At 33.1% G+C, this 18,715-nt stretch overlaps 1 protein-coding gene across 2 annotated transcripts in view; it reads right to left on the bottom strand.

Annotated features, from left to right (window-relative positions):
* Positions 1-18,715, bottom strand: part of LOC150100931 (pseudouridylate synthase RPUSD2-like) — a 193,135-nt gene that overhangs the window by 124,583 nt on the left and 49,837 nt on the right. For both annotated transcript variants that reach the window (XM_090401880.1, XM_090401882.1), the window contains exons 4-5: positions 3,751-3,851; positions 1,815-1,902 (exon numbers count right to left, since the gene is read on the bottom strand). In XM_090401880.1, the coding sequence (XP_090258006.1) occupies positions 1,815-1,902; positions 3,751-3,851 (189 nt within the window). The remainder of the gene's footprint in view (positions 1-1,814; positions 1,903-3,750; positions 3,852-18,715) is intronic.

The following is an 18,715-nucleotide window of genomic DNA, read 5'->3' as shown; positions in this document are numbered from 1 at the left end:
CTCTCCAACCATATCTTTGCAAAGTTCAGAAAATAGTCTTGATTTTAAGAGTCTCAATTTTATATAATTCACCATGTTTATAACTGTTGTTTAGACCAGGATTCATTTCCTTGCAGCAAGAGCTTCTTTATGAATCATGCAATGTGTCCAAATACATTGTGGAGATTTTTTCCCTCACAAGGGCATGTAAACCTTACAGACATAACCTTTAAACCTTCCCGACATAACTCGAGCACCATCAGTGCAAATTCCAACACAATTTTTCCACTGTATGCTCCTTGCATATAAAATCAATATTTTGAACAATTATATTACCAATATTTTGAACAATTCAGGTGCTGTGGCTCTTCTTTCTATTGGTTTATAAAACAATAACTCCTCAACTGTTGATAATCCATCACAAAATTGAACATAAGCAATTAAATGACAATCCTTGTTGCTATCTGTTGATAACAATTAAAATTAAATGAAAATTAAAAATGGATAATTAAAAATTTATCCATTTTTCTACACTAGAAAAGATTGTTTTTATACTGTGTATCACAGTCGATGCGAATAGGAGTAAAATAACACTGAATATCAACTTCTCACTGTTGCAGTGTTACTGCCGTCTTGCCATTTCAAGCCTTATTTATATATACTCACAGAAACATTTCCAGAACATTCAAGACTTCCCATGATGAAATCGCAAATGTTTCCGAAAGGCTGATACAATTCAATGGTCTGTGCAGTGATGCCAGATCTATACAATTTTTGAAAGATTTGATGACATATTTAAATTTGTATGAATATTTAGAAATTTAAATTAAATCCTAGTTATTGTTTTGTTTTGCTAACTTTTGTGGGTTTTGTCAGTGTCTCAACACAAGAATTGCAAGGGGAGAAGGGGGGGGGGAATGTGCCACAAATACTGATATTAAAAAATGGGGCACACATGAAAGAAGGTTGAGAAACTCTGCTATAAGGTATGAAGAAAGAATCCAGTAATTTTTTTTACAGCAATATATTTTATTGCTGTATCTACTGTCACCATAGGTCTCATCATGACTACACCTTGCAATGACAGGATTTTTATGAACTAATCTGTATGATTTTGTCCAATCCAACTGTGACATCCATTTCCTTGTAAACAGATATCTGCATTCTTAAAACACACTATACTTTTAAGGAAAAGTCCTTAGTACTTAGGCAGGTTTACATTGGAACCATCTTGTGCTGTAGACAGACCCAACATAAATTAGTGCCTGCATACAGTCTACAGATGAGATATACCCAACAACCTCATTAACTCAACAAGAGTAAAATGACATACCCTACATCAAATGTACATCAGCCTGATATCTTTGAACTGCTGATTTCAGAGGGGAGGGGATGAGAAAAGAGGGGATTACCATGGGAGATGATGGGAAGGAATAAATGGGTGGCAGAAAATATATACAGATGCATCAGGCACAATTACATTATATTAATGCAATGGAGAAGAACTGTTCAAAAAAAGTAAAATCTCAAACTAGAGAGACACCACACAGGTCAATTCAAACTATAACAATTACATGCACTGCACTGCACTACACTACACAACCACTCATACAAACACAAATATAACAGTGTGCAGAATAATGGGAATAAATATAATTCATTGCTAATACGAACATGTAATATCCAATATAACAAGATTTTCCACAATATTATATTAGTTGAATGCCAATTAACAGAAATGATGCCCAAAAACAAGCTTGTTATAATTGCAATACTAAAATTCAATGCTTTATATTAAAATATTTAAATAGCCAACATTTTCTAAATATACTTACTGTAATGGAAGATGGTTTATCTAATACTACAATATCATCTGACAGGTGGAGAATTTTTAAAGGCATTCCTGTCACTGGTGTTTCATGCCTTCAAAGAAAGTTTTTAATTAAAATTTCCTATATTACATAATTAGCAGTAAAAAAAAATAACACAACAACCATCAAATTGAAACTATAGTTTTAAATTTTTTGATACTTTAAATCTCTGTATAAAAAATTACAATTTTTTATATGGAGAGTGACTGTATTTTATTAATAAACATTCCTATACTATCCTTCATATCAACAAAAACAGATAATTTAAAATTATTTGATTTTGGATAAAAGTATTTCTTATAAAGTTAAATGGTCCAAGAACTCAGCACATCTGAAATAGTGAAGTGATACTTTTACCACAAAGTACATAGATCTCTTCAACAATTTTCAGGTCACTAATATCTCTCTCTCTCTCTCTCTGTGTGTGTAAAGTAAGCTGAGCTAACAATCTAATATAATGCCAGCATGTAAACCACAGAAGAAATTAGTAGTAGAAATATATTTAACACTCAACTTCTTCAGGAGATAATAGTGAACAAAATTTTGTTTTGGGTTCTTGTACTGACAATGCCTATGATACTTAGATGAAAATTCTATACTAATTAAGTATTTTACATGTGTTTTCCTCTGGTGTTATAATTATTATTTTTTTTTTTAATGGAATGTACATGTTTGCTATATTGTAACTTGATGGTTAGTGGTTTGTGCACCACTGGTGTCTGCATGCATCAGATGTTTTATGAAAGAAGTTATCATTTCAGTTCATTGTCATATTACTTCATGTTTGAATTCTGTTGTGTATGCTGTCATTCCAAATTTGTGTTTTCTTTTTTTCCTGCATTCTACAAAGGCAGGAAAAACTAACATGTGTATCCTTCTCAACCTGCCTGCCTATCTGTCTGTCTGTCTCTCCTACATAACACAAGTACAGATGATCTTGTAAACACTAGATTTCTTAAATAGCAGATAGGGAAGTTTTGGAGTCTAAGAAAACTTGAAATCTTGTTGAGTAAGAAGGCAACTTTAATCCTTCGTTGATGCAGCATAATTTTACAAGATTTCAAATCTTGTGAATGACCAAATGTAGGAGAGAAGTGCTGCTCCTCTAATGCAGGTGCTATGGCTTTTAAAATTATTATTATAGCAAAATTCAGTATACTGGGCAACCTTTTTATGCATGAACATCAATTAAGAAAATTTTAAAACTGTACAGACCTAAAAAAAAATGTATGCTGATCTCATACACAACAGGAAGCTCTATAGCACAACAGTAGTGTCTTCAGAGCACAGATGAAAGTTGGGAAGAAGAAATCTATTGACATTTTACTTGAAGAGTGCGAGGCCATAACTGTTGATGAACACTTCGTGACAAAGGCTGTTCGAGGGCAGAGATAGATGGCATAAAAGAGGAATAGAAACAAGTTCAGGATGTTAGAAAACTGCTGCTCTTATTTTAACATGCTCAACAGCAAGCAAAAGAATTATGGTTACTAGTTCAATGGAGCAGTGTTCATGGAAGTACCTACAGAAATGACAGAGAGCTGAAATGGTGTATCTATGAGAGAGTGGTTGAAGTGAGTGAGTGAGTGAGTGAAGAAAGGTTTATTGTTGGAAGAATTTTAGAAAGGAAGTGAACCACTCCAAAAATGCGAATAGTACACTAAGAATGGGGAAATGGAATTTGTACATTTACAGCTGGTAGCTGTAAATGTACAAATTTGGAGAATTTATTAACTCCTATATATATTTTTCATTATTACAATGACCTTTCTTCCAACGAAGAAATACACAGAGTTAATAAATGCTATTTTTTTTTTTTTTTTTACATATGCTGACCATTATTTAATTCATGATGATACATTTTACCTTAAAACATCTAATAATATAATATACTACTAACCTGTGAATTTCATGTGCTATAAAATCTCCATGACGAAACTTATAATTAGTATCAATAGGCAATCCATTTACTCTAATATTCCCTTTATTAAATTCCTGCTCCTGAAATAGTCAAAAGACCTATATCAATAATAAGCTTAATTATCATTAAATTTATGTTACATATCAGATTAGGTGGCAAAGATGAGAAGATAGTTATTCAGAGAACTGTAGAAAGATATATTAAAAATTGTATATTTATTGTGTAGTGATATTGATACTTTTTATTTGAATTTTGTTGTGTAATAGTTGAGATTGGTATGCTGTGTTTCAGTTCAGTTTTAGATTGTGTATTAATTAATTACTTACTCTGTTCCTTTTCGTGTTAATTGATTCAAGACAAAATGGCAGTAAGAGTGAAGTCATTATGTAAACCAGTGCAAAAGATGTGAGCTATGTGGATTTTTTGAAAATGATAAAGGTGCTGTGAAAGTAATATGTATGCTTGAGGGAGATGTTGAGAATGTCTATGTGGAGAGGTTGAATAGGAAAGATGAGCCAATGTGGTTATATAGGAAATGTGATCACGGATTTTGAGGCATCTTTGAATGTAAGCTGGGATGTAGAATAAGGAGGGTGATTGAAGTGTTAGATATGGGGAGAATGTGAAAAAAATTCTGAAAATATGTAATAATTTAATGTAAGTGTTGTCTATATTTAATTTTTATTCTTATATTGTCTCCTTATGGCTTCATTTTAAATCTAAATCTATTCAAAAGAGTCGTTAGTAGTAGGAGGAGGAAGAGGAATAAATGACTTGATTGGGAACAAGAAGAATGGATATCAGGAGGTTGCTGAGGAGAGTAAAATATAATAATGTGGTAGTAAAGGTAGTCAGTATGCTGCCCAGGTATGACAAACAGTGGCCAAAAATAGTATGATAGAAAAGCTGTGTAAGGATAAAGGAGTGCATTCTGTGGATGTGTAGGATGAATTTGAGGGATGGATCACATTGATTTAAATGTGGGTTTGGTGTGAGTCAGCTGTATAGTATGTATTGCTGGAAGGAAGAGTAATGACTATGATGAATAAAAGAGCTGAAGAAGCATGATGTGGAACAGCAGGAAACAAGGTAGGAGAGAGAGAGAGAGCTTGTGAAGAGTTGGTGGGTAGTGTGAGTGAACAAAATGAGACAAAAGGAACAAGAGACAGACAGACATGGAAATGGGAGTCAGAGTGAATAGGGAGAACTGTGTAAGAAATGTGAATGCTATATTTAGAAATGAATGTGTGCTTAGATAAGAAAGGACTGAGATGGTCTGAGATGTGGAGAAGCATTTGGGTCTGGGAATGATCAGGATTGGCAGGGACAGAATGACCGAAAAAATTAAAGAATTTATTGAACTCCTCCAAGGATCCTTCACTAGCCCACCCTGGAGCATAACGTATTCAGTGTCTCTGTAATTTGCCTCATACAGGTGAAAGAGGATGCACAATTCCTATCTGAAAAAAGGAACATACACGACACATTAAATTTAATAACTATGGTAAATCTGGCATTTCTGATTGTGCCCTGAATACACTCTATATAATTGATTAGAAAAGCACCTGTTCAGTACATCGCACAAAAACATGGTATCAGCACAAATTTAAAGAGGCTTGTGAAATACTTATCAACGCCCTAATCTTAACAATAATGATGGTCTAAAAATCCCAAGAATATGGATGGCACATATTCTACCCTCATAACCTTTCATTATAAATTATAATTAGGTGATAATCTAAGATCTTAGCCTTAATATAGCAAACACTTATGTTAAATTACTGATTGCCATATTTAAATTGCCATATTTAAAGTATTAATATGAATTTGTTCTCTGGGTGTTTTAATAAGATATAACTTTGATTTTGATATAGCTAGGGTTTTTTCCCCACTAGAGGTCAGGCCAGTAGAATAACAGTTGATCAAATCATTGACACTTTGGCATGCTGTTTGAAATGTAATATAACTTGTCTTTGTATATATGTGTGTGTGTGCTCCAGATGATGACCTTAATATGAAGGTCAAACATCAGGAAATTAAAGAAATTATTCTTAACATGATTTACCAAAATGAATGCTAATCACCATGTCACATTAAAGGAAAGTATTTAGTTGGTGTAGTTACAGGCTGAACATGGAGGGCAGCGAGAAAAAAATGTATAGGCAAATAAGAAAAGGTTACTTTTATGGATGATCTGAATTATAATATAGATTGAACTGAAGAAACAGCATCTCAGGACAAAGAGAATGCAGTCCTTCAGTTTAACTGAGGCAACTATCTTAGGCAGTATATAATAGAAAACACATGAGGATCGAGGGTCCTTGTTTCAACAAGGAAATACTGTGAATAGGCATATTTAAATAAAGTATAATACTGGAATAAACTCATATAAAATATTATTTATTAGTATAATTTTTGCCTAAGTATCAAAGGCATCTACAGTATATATAAAAAAACTAATTGAACAATAACTGACAATTCCAAAAGGCATCACCTAAGTAGCTAATGTAAGATAACTAAAAAAAAAAAGTCATTAAATTTCCTAACTCATTATATATAAACTCGGGTCTCTTTTTATGCATATCTTTTTTAAATGGTTTTGAAGTTATGAGGGGGATATTTCATGCAAATTCAGGGTTTCCCCATTGTACATAATGAACAATGTGTTGCAGTACATTCTGGTATAATGTGACAGCAGTGAGTGTCCTTGAAGTTTCATTTTGTATGTGAGTAAGTGTTTGTCTTTTTCAATTTCTTTGGAAATGAAAATTGCAATTTTAGATCATTTAGTAAAAGGACAGGGATCTACAGCGATTGGTAAACATTTTAATTTAGGCAAATCTACTATAACAGCAAATTAAAAAGAATGAAGTCGCAATATCTGTCATTTCTGGCGTTTTGCGCCAGAAATGACAGATATTGTCTCGATCAAGTGTTTAACACTGACGAAACAGGATTGTTTTGGAAGAAAAATGCCTAGTCGAATTTACATTGCAAAGTCTGAGAAATAAGGGTGGGTTTAAAGCAAGCAAAGATCGAATAACGTAATTACTTTGTAGCAATGCATCAGGGGATCGAATATTGAAACCCCCTCCTAATAAATCGATCTCTAAGACCACGTGCTCTGAAAGGCAAAGATCTAAAACAGCTGCGGTACATTGGATGGCTAATACAAAATCCTGGGTAACAACTGCTGTATTTACTGAATGGTTCAATAATTGCTTTGTACCAGAAATGGAAACATATATGAAGCAAAAAGCTCTCAATTTTAAAGTTTTATTAATTGTTGACAATGCACCAAGTCATCCGCATTTAGAACATCCAAATGTGCAGGTAGTGTTTTTTTTTTTCAACTAATACAACAAGCATTATTCAGCTACTAGATCAAGGCATAATTGCTACTTTTAAAAAATATTACATTAAGCACACTTTTAATTTATATTGGATAAACTAGAAAATGAATCATTAACAGTAACTGACGTTTGAAAAAACTCTCTCTTTTGGACTGTTTAAATCATGTTGCATCTGCTATCACTGAAATAAGACCACCAACTTCAAATGGATGTGTTGCAAACAGTGCGACCATTCAAACATCTACATTATCAGCTGAAAGCATTACTTTGGCACATGAAATTGGTGGAGAAGTTTTTGACACAATTAGCCAGCATGATAAGGATGATAAGGCTTGTGGATAATGCCTTAAGTGATGATATTATTGGATATTGATTAACTTTAGATATTGTCGAAGATCCAGAAAATGATAGTGAAGCAGAAGAAAAACCTGACCCCCTCACTGCAAATATAATTCAAGAAGGTCTTGAACTGTGAAATAAATTGGAAAATCATTTTCTTATTCATGACACATATTCTGAACGAGCCTTTAAATTCCAACATGAGCTGAAGAACTGTATGTCTGGATATTGCGAGCTGTATAAAAAATTAGTAAAATATTCATTGCAAAGTTTAATCACTGATTACATTATTCAGAAGAAAAAAATCACCACAGAAGGAGGGTGAAGCTAATTCTGTTTGTGAAGAATCATTGGCTTTACCATACAGATCTCATGCACTGACTATCTCTTCTGGTGATGAAAGTGATTTCGCACCAGTTCGTAAATGCTGCCGAATATTGTCTAATAGCAACAATAATTTCTGATGAAAAAATGTAAAAAAAATTGTTACTTTTCAATAAAATAAAATGAATAAAGCTTTAAAACAAACTAAGGCATTCTTATTTTCCTGAATTTTTATAAATTTTTTTATGCGATTTTATGTTTATTTTAATTCATTGCTTCAGTTTTATGGGGTTTTAGAAAATAATGGAACATATCCCTAATTTTTCAACATAAGTTAGGTCTTTTTTGTGCGATTTTTTATACGTGGTTTTCTGTGGAACGTATCTACTGCATAAAAAGAGTCCCGACTGTGTGTGTGTGTGTACACACACACACAATTAAATAAAATAAAGTTAGGAATAATTAGCTGATTTAAAAAAGCACCATCTCCCACAAAGGGGATAGACATATCCCATCGGATCTGTTTAAGTTAGGAGAGTGAAGTAAAGTTTCATATGTTTCTTTATAAAGCTGTTCCATGAGGAACTGACTTTTGTGACATACTCTTGTCTTGTTCCAATGAACTCTGTCTAGTGTTGATAGCATGCTCTGCAAGTTCAGACTGTTATGGCTCAAGATATTGAATGGCTCAAGTTATGGCTCAAGACTTATATTATTCTAGCCAAATAAAAGCTTACTTATGTGGCACCCTTTGGAATTGTCATTAGCTTTTTACATTACTAAAGATACATCATCAACATCAAATTCCTGACATGTACCCTCAAGGGAAGTACAGGATATGATAGTACTACATGAAAAAAATTACATCATTACTAATTTCCTATCTACAATTTTCCTCCAAATCGGTCTGTTACTTGTCAAGACTCCAACATTATCAGATCTTATATTTCTATCGTCTAAGGCACTTTGTACCGTATCAATCCACCTATATCTTGGTCTTCCTCTGATTCATTTTGCTGCAAACCTGACAGAGAACACTTGTTTTGCTAATCTTTCTTCACCCATTCTGTTTAAGTGACCATACCACCTGAGATTAGCTCTGCTAACACATTCCTGGATGCTGACAATGTCAAGTTCTTTCCTAATATCCTCGTTTTTAATATGACATTGCCAGTAGGTGTGAAATAGATGAATCAAGAGGTTCTTGTTAAACACATACATCAGAGTGTTGTTAACTCACTGGAAGAAATATTACTGGATATAAATTTAAGACGCTAATTAAAAAAACAAAACAAAAAAGTCCTACAATTGAAAAGTAAGTAATGCAGTTTAACATCATTTGTAATTCCTAAAAACAGAACATATATTTAAAACTGTAAGCATGATGGCAATCCATATACAGGTATCCCTTGCTTAACGCGGGATTTGATTAACGCGCCGAAATTAATTACGGCAATCCCTTGATATACGCAGCAAGAGTTTTGATTAACACACCTTTAACCCTGCAGTGCTCGCAGGTGATACATGCAAAATGTTTAATATAAATATTTTTACACAATTCAGTGTATAGCTTGGAGGTCATCAGTAGCTGTGCATTCATATGTTACGAGTGATATTCTGCACTTTTTTTTTGCTGTCAGTTTGGTTTAACACATGTTATGTAAAGGTTTGTGATATTTGACAATAAATTGCATCTGAGAGATATATCGTGACCTCCGATGTCAGTATAGTATGGTTTAGCTGTTGTTTTTTATTCTTTGTTCAATAATTTCTAGATTGTACTGAAAATAAATAAACCATCATGTATTACTGAAATAGAGAGCCAAAGGCTTATTTATTATACATGTCCTCTAGGAGATGTGCTTTACATTATGGAAAATACTAAGGAAAGTGATCTGGAGCTTACTCCACCTTTACTACGAGTTGCCCATAAGGTTGCTTATGCTTGTATCTGCCAAAACGTTTAGTTTCTATATATTTGGCACGAAACTCTTGTAGTTTATATATTCGGCTATGAAATAATGTTGGATTCAATATCCACTTAATTTGTACCATCATGTATTATATTTGCAGTGTTTTTTCTTTATCTTTTATTGCATTTTAGCACGTACTACTAATGAATGTTATCTCTCAGATATACTGCGACCTATGCTCCAATTTTTACCACTGGAAGCTCCGCAGGGTTATATTTACCATGAAAAAACATACAAGTCTCGTGGTGTGAGCATGATGATGTCATTCCTCCTATGCAGCCTTCTACGAATTATTAATACAGTAATCGATCATGGACGAATTGCAATTTTTACCATTGATTATTAGATTTGATTAACGCGATTTTAATATACGTGGTAACATTAAGGAATTAATTAACCGCGTTAATCGAGGGATACCTGTACTTCAATTCAATTTCAATAAATGTTATTTGAAAACAAATTATTTATAAATATTCAAAAATAATTTTCAATTAAAGCATATGAAAATAGTCAAAATAATTCTGCGATACTTGCAGTAAAATGGAAGAACATAAAATATCTCTGATTCAGGTTTCTCACTTGGCTATGCTACCAATTATATACTTGGTTTAATCCTTTATCCAAGTGTAAGCAAACAAAGTTTGCACCTGAAGTATTTTCAGGACTCGACTGGGGCAACTCGTGGTAAAGGTGGAATAAGTTCTGATCACTTGCCGTAGTATCCCATAATACAAAGCACATCTCCTTATGGACATGTATACTACTATGCATTAAGGGAAGGTCCACTACCCAGGCCGGTTTCGCCCTTTATTGAGGTCTCGTTAGTGGGATCCAGAGCCAGAGCTGGTGATATGACTTCTGCATTACTTCCACCTTAGTATCACCACCTCCTGGTCTGGTTCCCACTGATGAGACCTCAATAAAGAGCGAAACCAGTTCCACAGAAGATTCTATAAAGGAAAAATAAATTACATATGTTTTTATATGTGCCAAAAGGGTCAAAGCTGTATAACTAGAGGAGACCTCCACATAGCCTTTTAAGGAATGTGGAGAACTGACCACGGCTTCTGACCTAAGCAATAAATATGTTATACGCAACAAAAAATATTCAACACTAAATATGGAGATAATCTTCTTGAATGGCAAGTAAAGTAATATCAAGTAGGGTGATGTGGGCAAATAGAATGGGGGAACTGGACAGTGAGATTTATTTGTGCTTATGGTCCCACAGAAGATTCTACCAAGGAAAAAATGGAGGAATTCTTTGAGGCATTAGAGAAGGCAGATGCAACAATGAAAAAGGAAAAGTTGGTCCTTGTTGGAGATCTAAACATCAAAGTAGGAAATGATTACCAGACATCTAAAAATGTTTTCCAAGAATTTGGAGAAATGCACAAAGATAATAATAATGGTAAATGTTTGTTGGATTTCTGTTCAGGGCATGGATTAGTTATTACTAACACCATGTTCCAATAAAAATGTGCACAAATTCACATGGAGATAAGATGCAAGAAATAAGATATGACTCATTAAGTATGTTACAACTGATAGCAATGTTTCCCCACTGGTTTTCAGGACACAAAAGTATTATACAGGGGATTCACAATAGAAAGTAATCACTATTTAATTTTAAACAACATAAAATTGAATTTCACATTGAAATGAAGAGTGTGTATGAAATTTTTAAAACAAATTAAAGTTGAGCAGCTTGCAAAGGTGTAGACTCGAATATACAAATATCATTGAAGAAAAAATGAAAGTTCCAAAACAAGAGCCAAACCTTGGAGATTCAATTGCAAACCCTGATGTAAACATTGATTGATTCAGCCAGAGAGGAATGTGATGAGGTTGTTTAAAAGGATAGAAAAATCAGAACTCCATGATGGATTCAGAAAGTTAAAGAAGCAGTCAAGGAAAAGAAGAAAGCATATTGAAATTCCTGGAAAAGTTAGTCAGCTTGTGCTCTTTTAGAGAATACAGAGAAAAATGTAAGAAAGCAAAGCACTGTGTAAAACTAGCAAAACAAAATGTCATGGGAAGACTTTGGTAAGAACATAGAAAATAAATATCAGGAAGGTGACTAATTATTCTGGAGGCTTATCGAAATGGAGGAAAGAGTACTGTAAAAGAAATCAGAGATGATAAAGGTAACATGAAAACTAAAGATAAAGGTATTCTAGATGTCTGGAGTAATTACTTCGAAAGATTGCTAAATGAAACAATCAGTGTCAGCACAGTAGTAAAAAACTCTCAACAGGAATGAAGTCAGGAATACATATCCATAAGGTATCAAAAACCTGAAATGTGGAAAGGCAGCTGGAGTATGAAATTCAACCAAATATGCTCAAATATGGAGGCATAAAAGTTTTACAGTGGCTGCATTGTATTGCATAATTCAGAAGACCTGGTTAGAATGCTGAATTCGAGATGATTGAAGTGGAGCTCTCATTGCACTCATCTATAAAAAGGGAATAAAACTGAATGAGAGAATTATAGAGGTACCTCACTACTCAGTGTTCCTAGTAAGATTAATGCAAGTATACTTGAGAAACAGCTAAGAAAAATTGTGGAAGGGAAGCTTGGTGAAGAACAGGCTAGATTCAAACCAAATAGACATTGTCGGGATCAGATTTTCACTTTAAGACAAATAACTGAGAAATCTTGGGAATATAACAAGGATTTGTATTTAAGTTTTGTTAATCTGGAAAAGGCATATGACAAGATGCCAAGAGAAATGTTCTTCAAAACACTACAGTTAAATGGGACATTATATCAAGCAATACATAGCCTCTATTTAAACTGTAAGTTCAGCAGTTAGAACACTTGATGTTAAATCAAGTGTGTGACCAGGGTGCACATCTCCAACTGTTATCTATATTTGTTATTCGTTATCTATATGGATCACATTATGAAGTAAAGTGGTATTAAATCTGATATCAAAATTGAAGATGTTAATCTTAGCTCTTTACTTTGTGCATATGACGTTATACTTCTGAATAAATCTAGTACAAGTCAGCAAGATTCCCTGGCTAAATTGAATAACTATTGGAATAAATTTGGCATGAAAATCAGTGTTAAAAAGACAAAGGAAATTAAAACAGGCAGAAACACTGAAAGCATCAACTGTATCCTTAATGGTGAACCTACAGAACAAGTAAAACATTTCAGCTATTTAGGCACAATATTTAGTGAAGATGGTATATTAAATATGGAAATAGACAACAGAATTAGTAAAGCTGACATGGTAGGAAGTCTCAGCTGAATAAATTTATATGAAATAAGACAGAAATTAGTCAAAACGCTAAATTAGCTGTATACAAGACAGCATTCAACCAATTTTAACTTATGGATTTGAGAGTTGGATTAGAAATAAATCATTTGATCAAAGACAGATTGGCAGGAAAAACACCCAGAGGAGGAACAAGATGTAGATCGAATGAAAAAAGCAAAATAGTAAAAAAGACCTCTGAAATGAGAGTTCTGAGAAAGATTAGTGGAGTAAACAGAATGGTATCAATGGCAGTATCAGATTAAAAATGAGGATATTAGGAAAGAACTCGACATTAATGTATATATTTTTGACTTTTTGATGATACTTGAAAAAAAAAAAAAAAAAAGGAACTCAAATTCAGCAACTACCTGTACCAACAATACTCTGTTTTGTTTTGTAAAAACAAATCGACCACTAGAAAGCAGGATTGGCAAACTGGCTGAGAGCAGCTATATTTAGTACTTTGTCAATACAATTTGTCAAAAATCTTTATCATAAACGTCAACACAATACATAAGACAAATATCATTATATATTGACAATTAATTTCAAACTATTAATGAAATATTGCAAACGAAGACAAACGAGGGAGAAAAATGTTTCTTCTTCGTTTGTCTTCTAATGGAATCAGGATATTTTGCATGGCATGAAAAATTTACTTCTAAATTGAGGACATGGAAATGCACTCTTCTAACTCACTGCAAGAGGGAAGGCTTTAATCAGAAGGCGTTCAGAGCATTGTCTTCAAATGTTTCCATGCCAAAACACATTAAGCTCCTTCCCACTAAAACTGTTTATCTGAATGTGTTATGTAGATTACATTCACTATTTTGTTGCAATATGTTAAATACATTTTAGTACACTTAAATAAACAAATTCTAAAATAAAATAGTAAATTTTATTTTAGATATTCTAAAGTAAGAAAGTAAAAACAAAAACATTTTTACTGTTTATTGATATGAAAATTACCCAACTCTCAGGTTGTCATCTCTCTCTCTTACACTATTCTACATAAAACTCACACATGAAAAGATATATCTGAACATTTATTCACACCATCATCCTGCATAAATGTATGACAAAATAAAACAATTAGCACACACGGCTAGAACTAACTGCTTAAATAATAGCATACTTAAAAAATAATTAGAATGTATTATTAATATTTTCACCAATAATTTATGGCTATAATTCTAATAAGATAAAGAAACAGATCATTAAACCTTGCACCTAGCAGACTAACAGAGAGCAATTAGATCACTTCAAAACAGTAGTAGTTCCTTATAGGAATATATGAGAGAAAAAAAAAATTAATAAATATAAATTACAAACTGCCAGATAAATGAATATTAAAATTAACTTCCCTTATTCTTTCCTTTAGTGTAACACAGTATTCATTGCAGGCGTAAACTTCCAGCTAATTGGTTCAAAAGAGACATATTTCGGTGATTAAACCACAATTTTTTTATTATTCAGTTCTATAAAACACTGAAATAATAGTTCCCAACAAGTTTCGTAAATCGTAGGATTTACATCTTCAGGGGTAAATAGTATAACTTAAAGTTTAAACAAAAGAATTAATAAATACAAATCATAATCGTCTGGCTATTCATAAAACTCAAATAACAGAATGCAGATATATAACGTTATTCAAGTTGAACAATACTGGACGATGTCACGTGTGCTTGTTCTCGTTCATACAGTCCGAGCTCAGATTGAGGTAGATTTTTTATTAGAGCTGACCACACTTGATGGAGAATTAAACCTTGATTTTTATTGCATTGGGTTGGGTTTTTTAGCACATTAGCAGCTTCTTTAAATTTTCTTATATAACTGTTGTTTTCTATGTATGACATCGTCGTTTTTTGCCAGAGTACATCGTGTCCAGTGGAAGTGATATGGAAAGCAAGACCCGTTTTTTGTTCTCTTTTGTATTGTACGTCTTTTTGGTGTTCAGCCATGCGTATTTCTCCAGATCTTCCTGTCTGTCCTACGTAGCAAATCCCGCAAGAGCAATGGATTTTGTAGACTCCTGGTTTTTTAAGAGGATGATGAGGTGGTTTTGGTGGATGTAGGAATCTTGAGATTTTCTTCTTTTAACATTACATATCTGCATTCTGTTATTTGAGTTTTATGAATAGCCAGACGGTTATGATTTGTATTTATTAATTCTCTTGTTTAAACTTTAAGTTATACTATTTACCCCTGAAGATGTAAATCCTACGATTTACGAAACTTGTCGGGAACTATTATTTCAGTGTTTTATAGAACTGAATAATAAAAAAAATGTGGTGTAATCACCGAAATATGTCTTTTGAACAGTATTCATTGTTATATATCATTGATGTAGCATTCATTTCAGTGAAATTACCGAGACTACAACCGTATTAGGAATAATTACTTTAATTTTCCAACGTTTTGACCTTCATATTAAGGTCATCATCTGGAATATACACACACATATATATATACAAAGACAAGCTATGTTACATTTCAAACAGTATGCCAAAGTGACTGATTTGATCAACTGTTATTCTATTGGCCTGACCTCTAGTGGAAAAAAAGAAAATTACATCAAAGCTATATTCTATTTATAACATCATCAAATAACAAATTCATATAGATAGTTTTAATACAGCAAAAGTGGTCTAATTCATAATTTAACATGAGTATTGTTATATTAGAGTTAAAATCCTAGATTACTTAGAGTCCTAATTATAATTAACTCTTGGACGAAAACATTATGTGGGTAGATATGTATGTAACATCCATATTCTTGGGATTTTTAGACCACCATTATCATTCAGATTAGATGGTTAAGAATTTCACAGAATTCCTTAAATTTACACTCATTTTCCACTGATGGACAATATATGGTGATATGACTTCTGCATACTTTCACCTTAGTATCACCATCTCTGGGTCTGGCTCCCACTGACGAGACCTCAATAAAGGTTGGAACCAGTCTGGGTAGTGACCCTTCCCTTAATGCTATGCATTAAGGGAAGCTGCAAGAAGATGTACTTTGCATTATGGGATACTAAAGCAAGTGATTAGAACTTACACCACCTTTACGAGTTGCCCCAGTCCTGAAAATATTTCCGCCGCAAACTTCGTTTGCTTACACTTGGATCAAGGATTAAACTAAATATATAATTGGTAGCATAGCCAAGTGAAAAAACTTCCATCAACCATCTCCAATCCAGAGAATTTTAATAATAAGGTGTTGACACCTTTTGGCAACTGGTATATGGTGATAAGACTTCTGCATTACTTTCACCTTTGTAGCACCACCTCTGGGTCTGGCTCCCACTGAAGAGACCTCAATAAAGGTCGAGACTGGTCTCGGTAGTGACCCTTCCTTTAATGGATAGCATTATACATGTCCACAAGGAGATGTGCTTTGCATTATGGGATACTAAGGCAAGTGAATAGAACTTATACCACCTTTACCACGAGTTGCCCCAGTCCTGAAAATACTTCAGGCGCAAACTTCGTTTGCTTACACTTGAATAAAGGATTAAACCAAATAGATAATTCACACTCATACCACGTTTTGGTGTGATGTAAATGGCAGATGCCTTTCTAGTCAATTGTATGTAGACTATTCAGGGCATGATCAGAAAGGCCAGATTTACCATAGTTATTAAATTTGATATGCTATTTATGTTCCTTTTTTTTGGATAGGAATTATTCATCCTGTTTCGTGCAATGAATACAGCATAGTTCAGGATGGGCCAGCAGAAGAAGTAAATACTTGGATGAGTTGATATTTTCTGTAGTAGTCTGTTTATTTTGCCTGATATCCCTTTAATTTGTGGAATGACTACAGTTTTATTGTAATCCCAATATCACAGCACTCTTTGCCCATATATACGTTCTAGCTATTTTGTACAGCAAAATACTTTTTACCTGCAAAAAGAAGGCACAGCCATGGGCTCACTATTATCTCCCCCCCACCACACACACACAACTGCTAACTTTTCTATGGAAGCTTTTCAAACCCAAAGTCTGGCTTGTATATGTTGACGATGTTTTTGTTATCTGGTCTCATGGCCACCAGACATTAGCAGCTTTCTCTCAGCCACCTAAACAAACAACACAAATGCATACAATTCACAACTGAAATTGAAAATCGGAGCACATTTCCTTCTCTAGATCTACTTGTCACACATCTTCCTTCCATCAATCTTTCCTTCACTGTTTACTGTAAGTCTAACTACTGGCCAAAGTGTACACATTGATGTGCCAAACTCTTACGACCCCCACAAAAAAACTAGGTGTCATTAACACGCTAAAAAATAGGGCTTTGAAGATTTGCTCCAATAAGCAAGCACTGAAGCATGAATTAAAAGTAATCAGCAATACCTTCCTAAAAAATGGATATAGCAAAAGTACTATCAACATAATTCTTCAAAAGACTCCATTTAAAAATAAAAATAAACTAGATTACAATAAAACTGTAGCCATCCAGCCTTACATTTTTATGGAATAAGATTGAAATTAACCAAAACATTAAACAAGCTGTATACAAAACAGTTTTCAAATCAATTTTTACTTATAGATCTCATAGTTGAGTTAGAAATAAAGCAAATGGTCAAGATGATCCAAAGAAGAATTAGGGACATGAACAGATATGGTATCAATGGAAGAATCAGATGAAAGATGATATTAAAAAAGAACTTGGCATAATTAACATTCAAGAATGCATGAACAGAGTTAATCTAAAGTGGAATGGTCACGTAAACAGGATAGGAGAATAAAGACTAACCAAATATGTTCGGTACCAGGATGGGACAAAAATCCAGAGAAAGACCAAAATATTTCTCAGGGTCTTTAACCTACCATTTGATGATGTGTTGAAATGTTAAACACATTAAGAAATTCCTGTTTAGTACCATCAAGTAGATTTCAGGATGCTATGATAGCACTAATTAATTAAGCATACATTATTACCAATTTCCAGTCAACAATTTTTCTGTAGATTAGTCTGTTATTTAAAATTAAAGTGCAATTTAAAAAAAAAAAGTTATGGGCTTTTATTCCTTGTATTTTTATGTTTTGGATGCTAATCATAAAATAGGAAGAATTGTCACTAAATAAACAATCATCCTTTGCTTTCTGAATTATAATTACTCAAGCGAATAAGTATCATTTGGGATTTTCTCAGAAAGGAAAGATGCTAAAAGAATAATGTTTTCTCTGTTTACTTTTAACTGTTTTCAATTACCCTGTATGTCAAAAAAGTATTTGGATATAGAAATATTGAAGAAAACTAACTTTTTATTAAAGCTAAGAACACTCCATTTTTGTTGTTATTACTGCTCCCAATTTCTTCCAGTTTATTTTCAACCATTTCCTTAACACTACCATTCATAGTGATTACTGGTCACATTACTATTTCATTTACAATTTATATACCTTTATGGTTTCTACAATTTAATCTGATTTCGATGCCATGCCATGCATTCTGGCATATTCCTTGCTGTGAGCGTTGATTGTAATTGACTGTTGTGCCAGTCACAATAATCAATTACAGTTAGCAAATTATAAATGAATAGCATGAATGTTGTGTTTCATTTCATAGCATGAAATTTCATTTCAGGTTTAGATGTTGTGTTTCACTTTATTACATAACATGAATGAATGGATATTCATTCATGCTATGAAATGAAGCACAACAT

This window comes from Typopeltis vanoorti, chromosome 12 (assembly GCF_054136105.1).
Source record: "Typopeltis vanoorti isolate ZY-2024b chromosome 12, IOZ_Tvanoo_1.0, whole genome shotgun sequence".
In the NCBI taxonomy this organism is placed as follows: Eukaryota; Metazoa; Arthropoda; class Arachnida; order Uropygi; family Thelyphonidae; genus Typopeltis; species Typopeltis vanoorti.
The sequence above is the reverse complement of the archived record's forward strand: the minus strand, read 5'-3'. Positions and strand labels throughout refer to the sequence as shown.